The sequence below is a fragment of the Cydia strobilella genome, chromosome 3 (genome assembly GCF_947568885.1).
Source record: "Cydia strobilella chromosome 3, ilCydStro3.1, whole genome shotgun sequence".
Lineage (NCBI taxonomy): Eukaryota > Metazoa > Arthropoda > Insecta > Lepidoptera > Tortricidae > Cydia > Cydia strobilella.
In genome coordinates, this window is record NC_086043.1 from 17,814,534 (window position 1) to 17,834,697 (window position 20,164).

At 40.8% G+C, this 20,164-nt stretch overlaps 1 protein-coding gene across 10 annotated transcripts in view; it reads right to left on the reverse strand.

The window, feature by feature from the left end:
• Positions 1–3,974: 3,974 nt before the first annotated feature.
• Positions 3,975–20,164, reverse strand: part of LOC134755970 (mucin-2-like) — a 55,561-nt gene continuing 39,371 nt past the window's right edge. Inside the window, exons 2-11 of one of the 10 annotated variants that reach the window (XM_063692694.1) lie at positions 19,374–19,509; positions 18,399–18,573; positions 13,773–13,935; positions 11,801–11,927; positions 11,023–11,194; positions 9,391–9,420; positions 7,870–8,838; positions 7,130–7,604; positions 5,939–5,981; positions 5,060–5,200 (exon numbers count right to left, since the gene is read on the reverse strand). In XM_063692694.1, coding sequence (XP_063548764.1) covers positions 5,947–5,981; positions 7,130–7,604; positions 7,870–8,838; positions 9,391–9,420; positions 11,023–11,194; positions 11,801–11,927; positions 13,773–13,935; positions 18,399–18,573; positions 19,374–19,509 — 2,282 coding nt within the window. In that variant the 3' untranslated portion in view covers positions 5,060–5,200; positions 5,939–5,946. Of the gene's footprint in view, positions 5,286–5,938; positions 5,982–6,511; positions 7,605–7,869; positions 8,839–9,390; positions 9,421–11,022; positions 11,195–11,800; positions 11,928–13,772; positions 13,936–18,398; positions 18,574–19,373; positions 19,510–20,164 lie in introns of all 10 variants that reach the window. The other 9 variants (XM_063692688.1, XM_063692693.1, XM_063692689.1 and 6 more) reach the window with 9 other exon arrangements.

Sequence of the window (20,164 nt, forward strand, 5' to 3'; positions counted from 1 at the left end):
GACAGCCTTTTTACTTTTTATTTTATTTAATCAGAACTGCAATTTATTACTAATATCAATGAGGATATAATAAGATAGAGCGGTACTGTCATAGTAAATTTTGTAACCACTGTAAATTCACTGCCATCTATCGACATACTTTAAAACTAAAAATGAAGATTTAAAATAATACGTTAAAATGTATTTAAATATGAATAAATTATTGTTTTATTTGCATTAATTATTTTTATATGATTTTGACCCATGTTCTTTCACTGGTATGCGTTAAAATTATAAATAACAAACTATACAGTCAACGCCCTCTATACGAGTGTAGGCCAAAACTAGTGGCGCCATCTGATCGAGAGTCAAATTTTCGTGATTTTCGAGGCACGTTTTTTCCTTAGACTGTATCCATCTATTACGGAGTTATATCTATCTTTGCTAATATTATAGTTATAGCAAAGATAGATATAACTCCGTAATAGATGGATACAGTCTAAGGAAAAAACGTGCCTCGAAAATTAAGAAAATTTGATTCTCGTTCAGAGGGCGCTACTAGTTTTGGCCTACAGTCGTATAGATGGCGTTGACGGTTTCGTTTGTTATTTAACAATTTTAACGCATATCAGTGAAAGAACATGGGTCAAAATCATAAAAATAATTAATGCAAATAAAAAAAACATTTATCTATATTTAAATACATTCTATCGTATTTTTATATCTTTATTTTTAGTTTTAAAGTGTGTCGACAGATGGCAGTGAATTTACTGGGGTTACAAAATTTACTATGACAGTACCGCTCTAGTATAAGTTACTCTATGGTTATAGCTATTATAAATTTATAGATTAACAGTTGATAATGTTAACTGTCATTATAGGTAGACTAGGTCCGGACTTGTTAGCCGTTTGCAAAAATAATATTTTACCTTTTTACTTTATTTTTTATTTAATCAGAACTGCAATTTATTACTAAGAATTTATTGCTAATATTATAGTTATAGCTATTATAAATTTATAGATTAACAGTTGATAATGTTAACTGTCACTAGACTAGATCCGGACTTGTTAGCCGTTTGCGAAAATAATATTTTACAGGACAGAATTGTTTAACACATTCTTTATTACATTATAAAATTAAATATAATATATTATTTTAGTATGGTGAAACGTAAACATACAATTAGTACTATCAAAGAAAATAAACATCCGAGCCACGTTTTTTCCTTAGACTTTATTTATGTTATACTTGATATATGGTGAATGATTTTTTATGTAGAACGCCTCTATGACTTTGACCATAGAGTAACTTATACTAGAGCGGTACTGTCATAGTAAATTTTGTAACCACAGTAAATTCACTGCCATTTGTCGACACACTGAAGATTTATAAAAATACGATAAAATGTATTTAAATATGGATAAATGATTTTTTTTATTTGCATTAATTATTTTTATGATTTTGACCCATGTTCTTTCACTGATATGCGTTAAAATTGTTAAATAACAAACGAAACCGTCAACGCCATCTATACGACAGTAGGCCAAAGCTAGTAGCGCCCTCTGATCGAGAATCAAATTTTCTTGATTTTCGAGGCACGTTTTTTCCTTAGACCAAAGAGGATATAATAAGATAGAGCGGTACTGTCATAGTAAATTTTGTAACCACTTTAAATTCACTGCCATCTATCGACATACTTTAAAACTAAAAATGAAGATTTATAAAAATACGTTAAAATGTATTTAAATATGGATAAATGATTTTTTTATTTGCATTAATTATTTTTATATGATTTTGACCCATGTTCTTTCACTGATATGCGTTAAAATTATAAATAACAAACGAAACCGTCAACGCCCTCTATACGAGAGTAGGCCAAAACTAGTGGCGCCATCTGATCGAGAATCAAATTTCCTTGATTTTCGAGGCACGTTTTTTCTTTAGACTATCCATCTATTACGGAGTTATATCTATCTTTGCTTAGACTGTATCCATCTATTACGGAGTTATATCTATCTTTGCTTTGACCAATAGATGGATACAGTCTAAGGAAAAAACGTGCCTCGAAAATAAAAATAAAATTATTCTCGCTCAGAGGGCGCTATTACCTTTGGCCTACTGTTGTATAGATGGCGTTGACGATTTCGTTTGTTATTTAACAATTTTAACGCATATCAGTGAAAGAACATGGGTCAACATCATACAAATAATTAATGCAAATAAAAAAAATCATTTATACATATTTAAATACATTTTATCGTATTTTTATAAATCTTCATTTTTAGTTTTAAAGTTTGTCGATAGATGGCAGTGAATTTACTGTGGTTACAAAATTTACTATGACCAATTTAATTTGGTTCAGTTTCGTTAGTAATTTTTAGTCGTATAAATAAGTACATAAAATATAGTAATAATATAATATGTTAGTACTTAGCAGTCGTCTTATGTCACCGCCTCAATTCGGGCAGGCTGAAAACCAGCGCTGAAACTGCGCAGTAAAGGCGGGGCTTCCAGCACATTAGCCGAGACTGCCCTATTGTCACGTAGATATGTAATCTGAACTTTATTATACATAAATTGTCTAGATTAAGTATAGCATAAGTGTGTAAAAATAATTTAAAAAAAAAACCCTTGTTGTGGCAATAAATAATTTATCTATCTTAATTTATCTATCTATCAAAGATAGATAAGTACCGCTCTAGCTTGGTACAAATGTTACCGCCATCTACCGAACATGTCATGTACTACGAAAATTGGAACTAAATTTAGCACCTAGTGCTGCCATCTGTTTTGTTTGTACAACAAGTTTATTTTTGTAAGCTGCAATAGATGGCGTTGTAATATGACAAATGTTTTGTGGTCCGCTTTATACAGATGGTGCCAGTACAGATTTTCCTATGAATCCTACCAATAGTGTCAAATTCTTGTTTTTTATTTGTTTGGAATTTTATGACCCGGATGCCCTTTCAGCCTGATCTCATAGAACAAGGGGGAAACCAGTCATGTCAATAGTTTGTTACGCTCCGTAGCGAACGAAACGCAACTGTCACTGTCGCACTCGCAGTTCGCACTAATAGTGTGGAAGAGTGATAGAAACAGCGTTTCGTTATCGTAGCGCAAACTGTCACCTTAGCTGGGCACCCTGAGCTAGGTAAAGCCTGACCAGTAATTACATGATCATTGTCAAGTGGGCGCTGTTGTTGTGCATGTATAGGGTGACAGTTTAATATAATATGAAAAAGTTAGTTCCAGTGAAATTCCGCAACATGGCGCGTGATCATATATTCCTGGTCAGGCTTTACGCCCTTTTGCTTGTAAGTAAGTATTGCCAAGTATCGCTTATTGTCAGAGCACGGAATTTTTTGCGGCAAAACAAAACTGTCGCAATCTTGCTTGAGTTAGAAACTTTTTTTTATCGATATTGATAGTAGGGTAATGGAAGAAAAAAACGGTCCATCAAATAAAAATAAAAAATTTAAATAAGAAAATTTACGTGAAGTTTTTATAAAATTAACTTATATAATAACAGATCCAATTTCTTCTTCGAGAATTACGTCAGTACACATACACATAGCAGCACATGACATTATATTTAGTTTGTGATATTGATAGGAGTAGATCAACAATCTCTGGGAGTAAACAGTTTCGTTTATCACTATAAAGCCATTTATAATATGTATACTAATTGTATCTGTTTCTATAATTTTATACAAACCTCACAATTCGTTTTTTTTTAAATATTATTTTTATTTGGTCGACTGTCTTTTTATTCTATTACACAACTATCGATATCGATCAAAAAATGTTCCTAACTCTAGCATGATTGCCACAGTCTTTTGTTTTGTTTTGTTTTGAAAGTACAGAACCCTTCATTGTGCGTGTTCCGACGCGCACTTGGCTAGTTTTATTTTTAAAATATAAGATGCGACTGAAATACTCTATAGTGAAGGTTTTGACTATGGAATGGAAGGGCCACTGAAATAAAAGTATGAAGTTTAATACAAAATAGACTTTAATTTCATACAAAATTACAATAGTTTCGTTTCAATAAATACGTCTCATATAAAACTCCTTTGGTTTAACAATTTAGTCCAAAGAATAACCAAAATATTATTAATAACATAGTAGGCTTTTTAAACATCGTGTAAATCATATAAGACAAAATAAATATCCGATTTTCGCATCTACCAATACTCGACTGGCTATATAGACTAGAAAGTACAAAATATGATTGTGTGATGCAAATAGTTAACACAACAATATCTAACATAATATAGGGTTACGCGGCACATGTAAGCATATTCGAAAATTAAATAAACTTAAGAGTAACAATTAAAGTAGAAAAGAGAGGTTACAATAAAATTATGGCACAGAGGAACTGTCGAGTGGCGAGCGCTCACTATTCTTTGGGTTTCTTTTCCTTCTTGCGCGGCGGCGGCACCGGGGCATCGCCCTCCTTTTTGACGACTTTCTTTACGACCTTCTTTTTGGGAGCCTCTTTAGTTGCCTCCGCCGTGGTCGGGGTAGAGGGCGTCTCTGCGCTAGGCGTGGAAGGCTCTGAGGTTGGCGTAGCGGGCGCTTCCGAGCTTGGCGTACTGGGCGTAGCGGGTGCCGCCGCGCTTGGGGTGGCGGACGCTTCCGCCGCTGGCGTAGCGGGTGCCGCAGCGCTAGGGGTAGCGGGCGCTTTCGAACTTCTCGTAAAAGATGGTGACGCCGCGCTTGGGGTGGCGGGCGCGTCCGCCACTGGCGTAGCGGGTGCCGCCGCTCTAGGGGTAGCGGACGCTTTGGAACTTGTCGTAGATGGTGCCACCGCGACTGAGATAGCGGATGCTTTTGTGCTTAGCGTAGCTGGTGTCGCCGCGCTCGGCTTAGCGGGCGCCTCTGAACTTGGCGTAGCTGGTGCCGCCGCAGTCGGCGTAGATGGTGCCGCCGCGTTTGGCTTAGCGGGCGCCTGCGCACTAGGTGTAGCCGGGGCCACGGAAGATTCTATTTGTGCAGCAGTGGACTTCCCCTTAGGCTTGACGCCGATCTGCGCGAGCGACACGGCGGGGGCGACGGTGGGTGCGGGCGGGTCCGAGGGAGCGAGTTCCGAGGCGATGATAGCGTGCGCGAGCGCCGCGGCGTCCTCGAGCTCGGAGTCGGGCGTGGCGAGCGTGTCGGCGGCGGCCGGCGGGCTGAGCTGAAGTTTCTCCACCTTCTTTCTGCGCTCGCGCTCCTCCGCTACAACCAAATCCCCTTTATTCTCTCCTCGTATTAGGCGTGGCGTTAGTATGGCGTCACATTAGAGAGCAAGCTCGGTTAGGGCCTGGAACAAAGTCGAGGGAAAACAGAGCGCGTGTTAGAGAAACTGTGCGGCGGAAAGTTAGATCGGTGTCAGTTTAGCGGAGAACGCGCATTACAAGGATAATCGTCAATGACTTCGGTGACAAATTTTAGTATCGTTATTAAAACTAAGTTCTACAAATGAATTGTATTCTGTGCGTGGTAAAAATACAATGTGTGTCACGAATGAGTAAGCATTGAAGAATGCTCCTTGCAATGTGTGAAACATGTAAAGCAAATAAAACAAATTTGAGATTGCAGCACTTTGTCCATCGAAAGTGCAACAACCTGGGATGAGTGAAGTGCATCACGCAACATGCAGCCAAGTTCACTCTGCAATTTGAGCAGTATTCGACTACTATTGCAGGGTAAATACGGCTCATTCCGTCGTCGCCTCAGCCTCGCGCGGAGAATCTGAAGTTATATTCGATCCCAGAATAGCGCCCTGATGAGTCGTTGACCAAACGTACCTACTTATTCCATCCACTTGGACTCAACCCAACATCCGCTAATAAAATGACGTCGTTTATTCGAGTTTCAAGGGCGGTGAGATTCAGAATGATCGATCTAGACATATTAGGTCTGTGCGAATTCTGGCAATATTGCGTCGATTCCAAGTGCAAGTTGTTAAATTACCTGATCTATCAAAGCCGCGTCTCTTGCGCTGCCTCCTCGGTAGCTGGGTGAAATAACAACGAATTTTGAAACGTATGCTCAGTAAATCAACATGAAACCAAAATCATCACAAAACGGCACAAAAAACATGTGGATGCATCGCGTTGTGGATCGAGACGTTTAGGAGGCGTGACCGAACGAGGATTCGCATTCGGACCGGATTATGAAACCGTGAAAACTCGAAACAAAGATACCAATCCCATGAAAATAATTAGTACGGAACCAAATGAGTAATGTTTCCCATAGCAATTGACTATGAACATTTAAAAAGCTGACTGAAATGATGTCCGAAGTGTTTATACAAATTTTTACTCAAAGTAAAATTTGGAATAAGATATGGCGCTATTGGCTAATCGATCTACGTAATCTTACAGCCGAATTTATTTTTAGCGCGATCCTCATTCTTCGATACGTTCTCGATCCGCGCCTCGTTTCGATGCGGCTAAACATAAACATTAGTAGAAGTCTAGAAAACTGCAAAATGAAGTAGATGAGAGTGCAAAGCCGTTATCGCAGCCGTCCGGATCTACTCACATTTGGCGGCGGGGTCGACGGGCGCGTCGTCCTTCGACGGCGTGTTGGCGAGCGGCGGGCTGTCACTGGACGCGGACGTCACGTCCAGGGTCTTCTCTGGCGTCGCCGCTGCCGGGGCCGCGGGGCTCGCGGGGGCCTCCGCCGCCGGGGCCGGCGACGCGGGGGCTGCCGGGGTTACAGGGGCCGCGGGGGCTGTGGGGACCGCGGGAGCTGCCGGAGTTGCAGGGGTCGCGGGGGCTGCCGGGGCTGCGGGGACCGCGGGGGCTGCCGGGGTTGCAGGGGCCGCGGGGCTCGCGGGGGCCTTCGCCACCGGGGCCGGCGACACGGGGGCCGCGGGGGTCGCCGGGGTTGCGGGGACTGCGGGTACCCCGGGGGCAGCAGGGGCCGCAGCGAGCAGTGCCTCGACGGCAGGTGGCGCTTCGTCGACGGGGGTGGATGGCTCCGGGGTAGACTTTGGCGTCGCCGGCGGTGTAGGCGGAACTTCGGGTTTGTCAGTCTTTTCTTTAATCTCCTCTTTGGGAGGCTCGGCGGCCGGCGCCGATGCCGCTTGTGCGGGGGCGGCCGCCGTCGCCACTACGGGCGCTTCTGCCGCGGGGGATACGGGGGGAGTTGGTTTACCTGCCGCCTCGGCGACCGGCTCCGCGGCCGGGACTTCGGCGAGCTTGGCCTCCACCGGGGCTTCGGCGGGCTTCGCTTCCGCGGGCTTCACTTCCGCGGGGGTCTCTTTAGGCGGGGACGGTTGCTCAGGCGCGGGCTCTTTCGGAGGCGACCGCTGTTTCGGGGCCTCCTTGGGAGGCGACGGCTGTTTCGGGGCCTCCTTGGGAGGCGACGGCTGTTTCGGCGCCTCCTTGAGAGGCGAGGGCTGTTTCGCCGCCTCCTTGGGAGGCGAGGGCTGCTTCGGCTGTTCCTTAGGCGGGGACGCCCTCGGCTGGTTGAGGGTCTGCGAGATCTTGGCCCAGATGTTCGCGAAGGAGTCTGCGCCCATGTAGTCGATGTTTCCGGCCTCCCAGCCCTGGCGGCGCGTCAGCTCGTCCAGCGCCTCGCGTGCGACGGCGCCCGGCACTACCCGCGCCAGGTTCGCCGCCACTCCACTCTGAAATAGAATGTTACCTTATCAGTCGTTTTACTCCGAGCCCAGGGGTCGACCGAAATAGTGAATAGGGAAGGTAGTTAATAAAGCGTGGCATGGCGTGGTGGCGTGCTAAATACACAAGTCATACGGAGCATGCGAAGCTTTGTGAAACGGGTAGCTTACTTGTAAATGATTGCGATTACCTGGCGGGACTCCGTGGTATTTTGAATGATGAAGTTTGAAGGAGATACATACCTCGGACGTCTGACTGAAGGGATGCACTTACTTGATTTGCCTGGTTTTCGAGTGGTTCGTCCTCCTCTTCTGAATCGTCGGGGGTCATATACTCTGGTGATAAAGACGGCGACGGGGTGGGGGGTATTTCGTGGGAACAGATCTTTCGTCCGTACGAATCTATAGTGCATATATGTTTTAGATAGTAGTTATCGTACGGGTGCCTCGGTTTTATATCCTCATGATCACAACTTTCGGTCTCGGAGGCATCGCCGTTCATGTCTTTAATCGCTACCGGCACACCGGCTTCCCCGTTTTCTCTTTCGTTATCGTAGTCTATGTGAGCGTGGTGTACTACGTGAACCTGTGAAGTGTCTACTAGCGTGTGATCAAAATCGACTACTAGTAAACTCCACTTCGAGTTAGATGATTCGTGTGTCTTTTCAGAATGCTTATGATCATGGTGAGGATGGCTCGTGTGATCGTAGTGATGATCATGAGGATACTGTGCGTGAGTTTGCCCGTGATTGTGGTGGTTTTGACTATGATGATGGTGCGGGGTTTCGTGATTCGTGAATGATTGACCTGCCTCGTGGTGATGGTACCAGCCGTTGTGTTCGTCGGTGTGATGGGTGTGAGTGTGAGAATGGTCCCCGGAGTGATCTCTATGGTGGTGGTTGTGCGTGTGATGGTGCGGTTCGTGGTGCCAGTGGGTGTCGTGTTGGCCGGCGGACGGCTGCCACGCGTCGGTGTGTGCCGGTGCTTTATATTCCCACGCGTAGTCTCTCACTGATTTGTGATCATCCGAGACTTCCGGGTTTGGATTGGGTGGGATGTTTCCTTTGTAATTCTGCCAGGGATCGTAGAAGTCTGTGAGGTCAGGTTTGTCCGCTACCGCTTCATCTTGGAGTTGGGCGTCCGGGTGGTGCCACGGGAATTCAGACTGCTGGTCCAAGCTGGGCTCGTAATGTTGGGCGTCCGGAGCGGGCATCGGGGGGGCCTCTACCTCAACGTCCTCAACCTATCGGTTGAAGTGACAATACTAAGTGGGGAGGCATGCACACCCGCTTGAACTAAGCTTCACGAACACGACACACGGAGCTTTGTCCAAGCGACTATTAGTAGGTCAATTCTGACCGCGTCACTAAATAAACATACAGATTTATTTTTTCAAATAAAAAGTTCATAAACTTTCGTCGATATGAAAGAACCAGTCATCTACTTGCAGTTACAGTTAATAAGACCTGTTAAAAATAAAGACAGGTATTATATCTGTATGTTCATCTAGTCCACGCGGTAATTTCACCAAAATACCAACACCAACTAATCCCAAACATTGACAGCTTCAACAATCCGTGCAGCAAACAGGCTTAAAAATGTTAGTATTTTGGGGAAATATTATCACAGAATAAAGAAAAAAGACGGTGCTAAGGAACAGTGCATAAAGCTAATGCAAGCGGTATTAAGTCACTCAACAAACAAGCACTATGCAAAAAAAACGTACAGTCTAAACTCAAACTTGTGCATAAGATTGTATACAATTGTCTGATGCTTCTATGTATATAATTCTCACCTCTGAAACACTAACGTCCTGGTTGGAATGCTTGGAAAACATGGTGAACAGTTCAGATCGGTGTTTGGTGTGGAAATGGGTCGGTTTACAGGACTCGTCAGTGTAAAGTTGGCGGTTAATACGGTCGACCGCGAGTGGATTGATTGCAGTTATTCGATATCGAGATCACATGAGTGTGCAGGATATTACTGAAGTACCTACTACCACTATAAGTATACATAATGGTAGATAATAGTATTGATTGTATAAATCTAAGGGTGGTATCGGTATTCCACCTGTTCAATTTTTCATTAAATTTGTACATATTTGCGTGTCACATGTTGCTTAATAAATAATTTTGCTAAAAAACCGCAAAATCCGTTGCGTAGTTTTAAAGATCTAAGCAAACATAGGGACAGACGGACGGACGGACAGACAGCGGAAAGGGACTTTGTTTTATACAATGTAGTGATATATTTTGATATATTGATCCTAGCGAAAAAGTGTACTGAACCGTTTTTGTAGAAAATTTTATGTATAGATTACTTATGTAATAGAACATTTCTTGCTACGGTGGCCGTTTAAGAATTATTTACGAAAACTATAAAAAGGGACCTTTAATTATTATTAAGTTTTGTCATTTGACAATGCAGTTATCAAAAAACATATAATGCCTTACAGCGCCATTTTATTCACAATACATCTTATTCAAAAATTTTACACGGAGTCCAGAAAACTGATCTTACACACCAAAACCGAAATAATTCAAAAGTAAGTAGGTACGTTTTCTAGTCTGCGAAGTATGTGACAGGTTTTGAGAAGGGGTCTCAGACTTCACACGGAATGGAATGCAAATATTAGATTGTCAACATACAGTGCACGAGCGCAAATTCTGTGGAACCGGTATATTTTGTTTTGTATTTGTTTTTGTATTGATTGCGTCAACTTTTAACTACCTATCTAGTTTGTATATAATATATCTATTCCTACGTACTAAAAGTATGTGTATATAGGTACATAATATACAATAAAATATCTGCATTATCTAAGTAGGTACATTACTAGTGCCTGGATTTTATCCTTCTCTCAGCATTATTCCTGAATCATATAGTCTAATGACGTAGGTAAGTTAAAACACTTTATTATTATTCTAGAACAGAATGGACTCTAAATTAATGTCAAATAATTCAGCACTCTTCCCATGCTAGAACAGTTATCAAAACATTGAATAATATAGAAACTACAAGTAGCTTTTTTTTACATGAGCACAATAAGATACATTATGCATCATTAGAAAAAGATCAAAATTAAACAACAAATCCCTAAACGTGTACTACAGTCTGTTTAAGCTATCTCTGCACCAACTTGGCAAACGACAATTTGTGGTACGCTACTACATACACAATAAACATCAAATGAAAAAAAAAAATTAAATCAAGGTTGATAACAGTTGAATTTAACAGCGCTCTCGACGATGGCACTTTATTGTCTTGAATTTGACAATCAAATTGACAGTTTCCTTCTCCATCCCCATGAGAATATGACGCGTATAGTGGCGCTATCATATGTAATCACTGCCTAGACGGTGCAGCTTAGTAAGCTTAGACGTACTGTATCAATATAGGTACATAGAATAATGTTCGCCAGACTTACCATGGATGTGTCGAGCTGGTGGTGCACCTGGCCCACGAAGAGGTCCCACCACAACTGCAGCAGGCCCTGCAGGTGGCCGGGCGCGGACACGGAGCGCGTCTCGAAGTTGTAGGGCTGCAGCCACGGCTTCGCCGCGCCGATGAAGTGGATGATCTTTAGGTCTTGCCCGTAACTGGAAGGTGCGGGGAATAGTTGACAGATTTTGGGTTTAAAGTTACGTAATTTCATTTCGATCGTTTTTGTATCCGTTGGCTTCAAATAGTAACTTTGAAGCTAGTAACTAAAGTATTTTTTATATATTTTTTGGTTTTGTGATCCTCCTTGTACACGGAACAAAGGTGGTTCGGAGACGCGCGCGGAGGCAATCCAACAAGTAAAGCCTTTTCAAAAAAATTGTGCAAACTAAAATACATCAGGCGGATGCTACACCCGCCAAGTTTTATGGACTATTAAGAGTACTAAGAGTCAAAATGTCCGGCCGACGGTGACTCGCCCTTCCTTTACAGATGGGTCCCAACAAAAAGCAGGAAAGATGACTTAAGGGCAACATCGGTGCAGAAGGCAACCAAAAAACAAAGCAAAAGGCATCGGTGGAAAGGTGTTACTAGAATTTAAACTTTGATACCTAAAACCTATAGCCAACTCGCCACTCATATTTCCAGGTGTCGAGTACGCAGCTCCTGCGACTCCACAACATCAGTAAAAATCATTAAAAAAATCTAATTATAATTTAATCAAGCGGTGCTTTACAAACAACTAAAAAAAATTAATTTCATACTGTTTGAGTGCGGGCAGGTAGGAGTAGAAAGCAGCTGACGTGACGTTGTAGAGGAAAGGCAGATGCTTGTTGATGTCGCCGCGCGCCCAGTCCGAGAAGAAAGAGTTCAGCAGCCCTTGGTCGCCACCTGACAACATAATTTGAAAATAGAAATAAAATTATGTAATTAAACAACTAGGAATGCTTACCTAATAGGGAGTTTTACTGCGATGTTCTACCGCCAGAGTGCAGAGGCACATGCTAAACCATAGAGTAACATATACTATGCCTAAAACAGTTTTTTGACAAGTTTTCACTATGACATTGATGCATTACGGCGGTTGGTTTACAGGTGGTCCACCGCGAAACGGGAAAATCGAAATTTCGTTATCTGCCTCTCTATCGATCGAATATGCAAGACTTGCAAGAGTGATAGAGAGGCAGAAATCGAACTTTAGATATTCGTGTTTCGCGGTAGGTCCTGTGATTGTGCTAGTGATACCTCTACGCAGAGTTTTGCGTAATATTCCCTATTCCAAAGTTTTTTTATTTTATTTCTCCGAACGCGTTTTTTTAATCCTACAGATTTTCAGGCCTGCCTACCTACCTTTAAATCTTAGGGCCACTTTAACCGGCCGGGGCCGGGCCGGGGTTAACCGGTTAAATCAGGAGTTACCATGGTTACCAGTACAATTTGACATTGGCGCTAAGTGCCACTTGCACCATCCCACTAACCCGGAGTTAACCGGTTAAACCGTAAACCCTGTGTCAAATTGTACTGGTACAGGTTTAAGCGGTTAACTTCGGGTTAGTGGAATGGTGCAAGTGGCGCTTAGAATATAATTATTATAAAATAATTTGAACACTACTTCCGATGTTGAACGTTTTATCCTCGACACAGTTAAATGGCCATTTCTAAACCTTATTGCGTTGATATAAGGACTGTTATTGTAGCACTTATTGAATAACTAACAGCGACAACTTTTCATTCGTCAAATAGCATTTATCATTTGGCAGACGAGTAATAAGTGGCGCTAATAGTTAATGACATGGTGGTGATACTAGTATAATATATAATTTATCTCGAATATAATTTATGCTATAACAGAATCTTAACGTGTCTGGACAAGCCTGATAAATTGCGATCTATTTCAATATATAAATATTTACAGTCCAAAAATATGCGTATATCTGTCTAGCTGCCAATCATAGTGACGATGATGACAATTGACAGTCAATGACAGATGATATTATGCACCTAGTTAGTGATATTTCTAGATAGTATAAACGAGATTGATACTGGCATTGCGTCACAGCGTACGATAATAGATGCAACATATTGTCCGTCCATTGACAATGAATGACACTCCTTTGACCGTAATCACTCGGACTTGATCAACATAATGTTTCATCAATTTTTTAAGCATATTTTATTACTTATATATTATTTTATATTACAGGTATATGTTTCTCTATCGCGATCATGTTTAACCACATTAATTATACCTATTTTATTTTACATTATGTACCTTTTTCGATCACTATTTCTTGCCAAATTGTAATTCAATAAATAAAAGACTTCCCTTAGAGAAATATTTTTTGTACGTTTGTACTTTACTTTACTGAAGCAGAATTGACCGCAAGAAGAACAATGGTTTGTAGAGGTCAAACTACGTCTTTTCTTCACTTTCTTTTTTCTTTTCCATAACCATAATAAGTTGATAAGCTTCTGAAAACACTGATTTAAACTTTTACAATTGTTACTCATTATTATTCACAACGGCGGCGGGACTTAATCGCGTAAGCGCGTCAGTCTTCTCCGAGACCACGGGGACAACGCCGTCCTCGAAACGTCGGAGGTAAATTGAAAACTTATTTTACGCGATTAAGTACCGCCGCCGTTGTGAATAATAATAAGCTTCTCAAAATTGGCCGAATAAGAACGGGTAGGACGTCGAAAGTTCTTGAACTTTGAATCAAAAAGTTATATTACCGTCAAAACTGCCGCGCTCCTGCGCGAACTTGATAAGCGCGTCGAAGGTTGCTGTGGAAGGCCTGTAGACGAACACACCAGAGTTGAAGCAGTCGGGCCAGCCGACGTCGGGGGCTGCCGAGAGCTCCTCCCGCTCGAACAATTCATCGCAGTTCTGTACCACCTGCAAAAAGTTTCGAGTTTAGCTTTTGATCAATCAGTTTCTGTTGTACAGTCACTCTCCGTGATTGTTATGCCATTTAATTCTAGCTAAATCGGTCATTCCATAGCAGAAGTATTATTGAACAACCAATTTACCTAGGATCCTAAATGGCTCAACAATCGCGGAGTGTGATGGTATGTACTATGATCCACATCGTTAATTGACAAATTGTAAACATTATTTCAATGGCATAAGCTCCGCCGAAGGTCAGTTTAAAGTGTTGCTGTTCCCAAGTGAGCTATGCCGTCGAGATGAGATAAGATATACCGATGCCGTCGAGTTGTATGCTGATTGACCGAGCTTTTAGTTTGTCTCGTGAGTAATAGAGGCCGACTCACGAGTGAGAGAAAACGTACTGATGACTGATCAGATTGCTTTGGCTACCCAGTTCGATAGGTCAGTAGGTATACCAATGACTTTGAAAGAATATGCTTCCGATAAGATATATATATAGTAACAGTAAAAGAGACTGTAGAGTCTGTAGAAATTATGATTTTCATAATTAACAGTGAATGCGTTAAAATAATAAAGTACTAGAAGTATCGCGTGGGAATATTAAAATGATTAAATATGACTACTATACCTAATTACTGTCATGTTATGGCAATAAAATTATTAGTTTTACAGCTATATAAAATAACCTTATATTCTCTTTAATCTCTTCTAAATTGTTTAATGCTTGTCATTTTTCGGTTCGCATCATCGAGTCAGCTTTCTCGAATTGCTACTTTCATATGCATGTTTCCCAACACGCTACGATAAAATATTTTATTTTTGTGGCCACTTAAATTATTATGCCAGGCAATAACGCGTAATGCATTTAACTAGTTATTAGGGTGGAGTAATCTTCGTAGCTCCCCAAGCATCGATTCGTATAAAGCACGGTTTATATCATTTCGTATCATAAGCATATCCACTTTAAAAGGTAGGTGAGCTAAACCCCACGTCACACGTGTGTATAATGAGGAACATATCGTACAACTGAAACAAGATAAATATTTAGCGCACTCCTAACACTAATGTCGCACGTGAACGCGAAAACATAAGTTATTTTAGAAGCCTTTATCTGAACGCCGATAATATAAGTAGATGACATAATAACCCGCGATAAAAAAAAACAGCAAGTCTGAAACTAAAACGCTATCTCATTGTTTGATATTGGAACCGAAACAGTCGGTAAATTGAATAATGCAGTGTGCATTGCACACGCATCGAAGTCATGTTTTTAGTACCTACATATTTTTTGTTTTTATTGTACCGCATTCAAGAAATAAATAAATGATTATGATTATGGTTGTTTTTAATTAAACTCCTGTAACTATGTCAGAAAAATTGGGTCAGATTCTCAGACACGGTTGACCCAGAGACTTTCTTACGCGAGTATATGTAATTCTACGCTTTCTGTCACACATGTGATATATGAAAATCATAGAATGAAAGTGCAAATGTTTGGAGCGGGTCCAAAAAATCGGGAGCAAATATGTGTGCCACGGTTATGCGGGCCGTCATCTCGTGTTACGCCAACATCTACATCCGGTAACATTGACTTTCTTATCGTCTAAACAATTGCACGTCGAAATAGATTTCAATACCTCTCGTGTGATTTTAAGAGAAAAAAACAGACTACGGTGCGGTTGTAGCGACTTATCGTAATAGCCTTTCCTATCTGTTTAATTCATGACTCGCATCGCATACCAAGATAAGCAAGATATTGTACAAAATTTGTAAAAAATATATTTCATATATTACTTATGTGCTTCACGTGTGTCTGGCTGTGACATATGTATGTATTATAACGCCCAAAAGGATATATAGAGTTTAAGTTTTTTTATTTGTTTCACCAAATATCTTCGTTGAAAATTTAACATTATTTCAGTAGGTTAAACTTATAAACGGATCTGCAAAGATTTTTGTGACAGTACTGTTATCGTTTAGGTATATCAGGGTTTTTTTTTATTTAAATTTTATTGAATGAAGTTATGATCACTATCAGTTTCCTGGTCCTGATATTTAGGTGCATAATACCTACCGTTCAATACCCTAGGTTTTATTACACGATTTACAAAAAAAAATAAGTATGCGACTTATAACCTCAGTAGTACGCACGCTTTTATGGTAAGATTAGAAACTCGCTGTATTAATAGCGCCCTTTATGTAAACAAAAAAACAGGTGATTGACTACTGTTGTCAGGATAACGCAAACAATCTACTGTTATCGTCATGGTGTTATCCCCATAACTGCCTGCGGTGTACCACCTGACAAATGGGAGAGGAGTATGCTTCTCAGCGGCCAGAATGGCGTTCTCGTGTTACGGTGAACGTAAAGAACTTTGAAGACGCTCGTCTCATTAAACTTGATGCGAAACATCAGATACGTAAATCCCGGCCGAAGCCCTAAGCTATAATTATACTTACAATAATTCTGTTTTTAAAAGTAAGTTCGGCTTTGTCAGCCATATCAGATCTTACGCTCGTAATTAGCTATAGGGTCGCCGTTGCCCATTACGGCATGGATAGCTATATATATATCACAGAAGTTTTAAAAGTAGGCGGTAGATAAAATGCACTGACTTTTATATGTTATGCATAAGCTTATCGCAATTATTCTCAATGAGGTTAATGATGAGTGTCGCCTTTCCGTTTCATATGTCATGGCTCGATGGATAAAAAAAAAAAAAAAAACAAGCGAATACCTATAGGTTAACGTTACTTTAAAACCGGAGTGAATAGATAATGAATAATAAGGAATTTTAAGTGTGATTCTAGGAATATAGATATCTCTGCTCTGCTTGGTTCACACCTTTTAATGTACATATATATGGCCATATCGATTACAGTACACATCAGACATCCAAGTCCGTTTTGAGACTGCGCTTTGGGAAAAAGGGTTTGGAAGGACACTTAGCGCCACTTGCTCCATCCCACTAACCCGGGGTTCACTCGTTAAACCGTTAACCCAGTGTCAAATTGTACTGGTAACCATGGTAACTCCAGGTTTAACCGGTTAACCCCGGGTTAGTGGGATGGTGCAAGTGGCGCTAAGTGTCCTTCCAAACCCTTTTTCCCAAAGCGCAGTCTCAAAACGGACTTGGATGTGTACTGTAATCGATATGGCCATATATATGTACAGTCAACAAGACTATTCGCTTAGCATCTTTGCATGCAAACTTCTATGCAGGGGGGTACCTTTTCTCTGCAGCTGACTGTACATTAAAAGGTGTGAACCAAACAGAGCAGATATCTATATTCCTAGAATCACACTTAAAATTCCTTATCTATATAATTACCTAATCAAGTAAATGTTTTAAAATAAGAAGGCGCCATTGAAAATAATTTATTTTCATTAATGTTTAACGTTTGAGATAAGCTAGAGGTTTATAACAATCAGAAGACTTTTATAAAATCAATAGCAATCTTACGAACAACTAAATTTACTTAAGGTGATACCAAAGCCAAGCCAGTAGGTATGTTTAGGGTTTCTAAAAACTAAGAAAACTATTTGTCCTTGACCTTGTATGAGTCTACTTTTTAGTATCAGAAATATGGTTAACCTATCCTTAGATTAGATTAGATTAGATTAATTTATTTCTTATTGGGAATTACATGATATTTAACAATGTCACAATGTATCTAAATAACATGAACTCACAAAAAGATCGTCAAATTGTAAAAAATAATAATTCAGTAAAATAATTAAAAAATAAATAAAAACAAACAAATCATAACAAAATAAAAAAATTAAAAGTCAAATACAGTGAGATAAAATGTCAGAAAGTAATGATAGTTATACTAAACACAATGTCAAAAATTATCTCTTCAGAGTATAAATAAGCGGTCAAAATATATATATTGCTAGGGCACCCTAGTTAATATATAGGTAATGTCAGAATTAATAATAGTATTGCAAAGTCAAAGTCAAATCAAACTTAAATGACGTGACAGAAAACACGATAAAAAATTATTTTACCACAAAATAAGGAAGGTCTTACATTTTCGTTTCGTTCTCAGAAACACACACTTCTCGTCAGACAGCCAACGTGAGCCTCCAGCAGCTAATTCCATTACCGTCTTTACCATAAGGGCACACGGGGCCCGTGCCCAGGGCCCCCTTACTCAGGGGGCCCCGATCCTCAGGGGGCGGCGAAGGGCAGACAGTAACAGTGAGCAACCAAGTTGGCAGGGTCGGGTCGGTTGTTAGTTTAATTCGCTTTCTTTACATTCCAAAAAGGGCTCCAAATTCTTGAGAGCCCAAGGGCCCCATCAGCATAGTTTAAGACGGCCCTGGCTAGTTCTCTAAAAGATTGTTTACTGGATACCTACTGGCGCGTCTCCCGTACATACCCTACTGGACGAAGATGGACTGAAGCTAACAGTGTCAACCTCCGTATGAATACTGCGCGGTGTCTGTCAAGTTGTCAACTTACTAGGGTATCAGCGTCCAGGAAGACGCACTTCTCGTACTGCGTGAGCCCCCAGCAGTGGATCTTTGTGAAGGTGATGCCCAGCTCGGGCCGCTGCAGTAGCGCCAGGTGGGCCGCGTCGCGCGAGTCCAACACGTCCACGGTCACCACCTCCGTGAATACTGCGCGGAGACGGTCTCTGTGGAATTTACAAAGTAAGATTTTTAGGTTTTGAAGAGATGAAAACTTTTGAATTACCTATTCTGCAAATAGTCATTTGTACGAGTGAGGTTTTCAATGCTTAAATTCAGAGGCCCATTTCTATTAAACTCCCTTCTCTACAGATTACCATGCCATTCAAAAAACAGTTTGATCAGCTTAGGAGTTTAGGTTCGACGAACGGAGCCCTCGTAAATATTAAAAGTACTCAGGGAAAAGCGTGTAACACGCACTAACTCGGTTAAACATGGCTGTAGCTTTTCTTTCTTATGAAAAAACCTACCTGAAAAAGTTTTTTCTAACGGCAAACAGAAAATAACTTTAACCCTGTAAAACCTTGTACTTTGAAATATAATCTGGTAAATACTTGCGGTGCATTTAAAACATTCAAAATGCTCATTAGTCATTCGGTCACCTAATTAATTTTCATTGGAGAAAATCCAATATCCAGCAGGAAATCATTATCCCAAACAGCATTAATGAAGTTGACCATTAATTTTCCATTATTAATTAGCCTGAAGTTCTGGACATTTGGGACGTCCATCCGTATTTGGAATACTTATATAGATATAATTTGTGCAATTACCGAGGTGATAACCTCTGTTTATAGCGAGATAAAGATAGTTTCGCTGCCATTTTTCGCCATCGAATCGTTTTTTAACAAGCGACGCGCCTCACGCGCCTGTATCAGGTGACAACGAATCAAGCCGGGTCAGGTAGTGTGCTGCCATTAGTATTGTAACCGGAATCCACTTGGAAATGTATAATGTAGGTTATAACCTCATGGCATCAGTAACTGATGGTGTGATGAGGACCACAGTGGAATGCGTGGAACGAACGCGGCGCAGGGAGTGAGCCAAGACCAGTGCTCCCAGGCCGTAGGAGTCGTTTGTGGCCAGCGTCACCCATGCTCGTCCTGTGGACAAGTACACACAATACGTTAAATAAGTATTTGGAGCAAAGATAGATATGACTCCGTAATAGATGGATACAGTCTAAGAAAAAACGTGCCTCGAAAATCAAGAAAATTTGGCTGTTTCTTACAAAATAATAAGTTCCTAATCGGTTTGTATTAATACAAAGAGTATTACAAAAAAATATAACACACATTAGAAAATTTGATTCTCGATCAGATGGCGCCACTACCTTTGGCCTACTCTCGGATAGATGGCGTTGATGGTTTCATTTGTTATTTAACAATTTTAACGCATATCAGTGAAAGAACATGGGTCAAAATAATATAAAAATAATTAATGCAAATAAAAAAAAAACATTTATCCATATATAAATACATTTTTTGATATTTTTAGTTTTAACGTGTGTCGATAGATAGATGGCAGTGAATTTATTGTGGCTACCAAATTTACTGTGACAGTACCGCTCTTATCCTCTTTGATTTGGAGTAACCTTTTGTTTTTTTTTGTTTATACTGACTTGGGTTGGGCTCTATGCTCCAGAACAGTAGAGCGATCGGGCTGTGGTATTATGGTAGCCTATGGAAATTCCAGAGCTATTCCGCGGCCAGACTTGATTTGCTACACTGGTATACTCCTAATGAGTTTGCGCTCCAG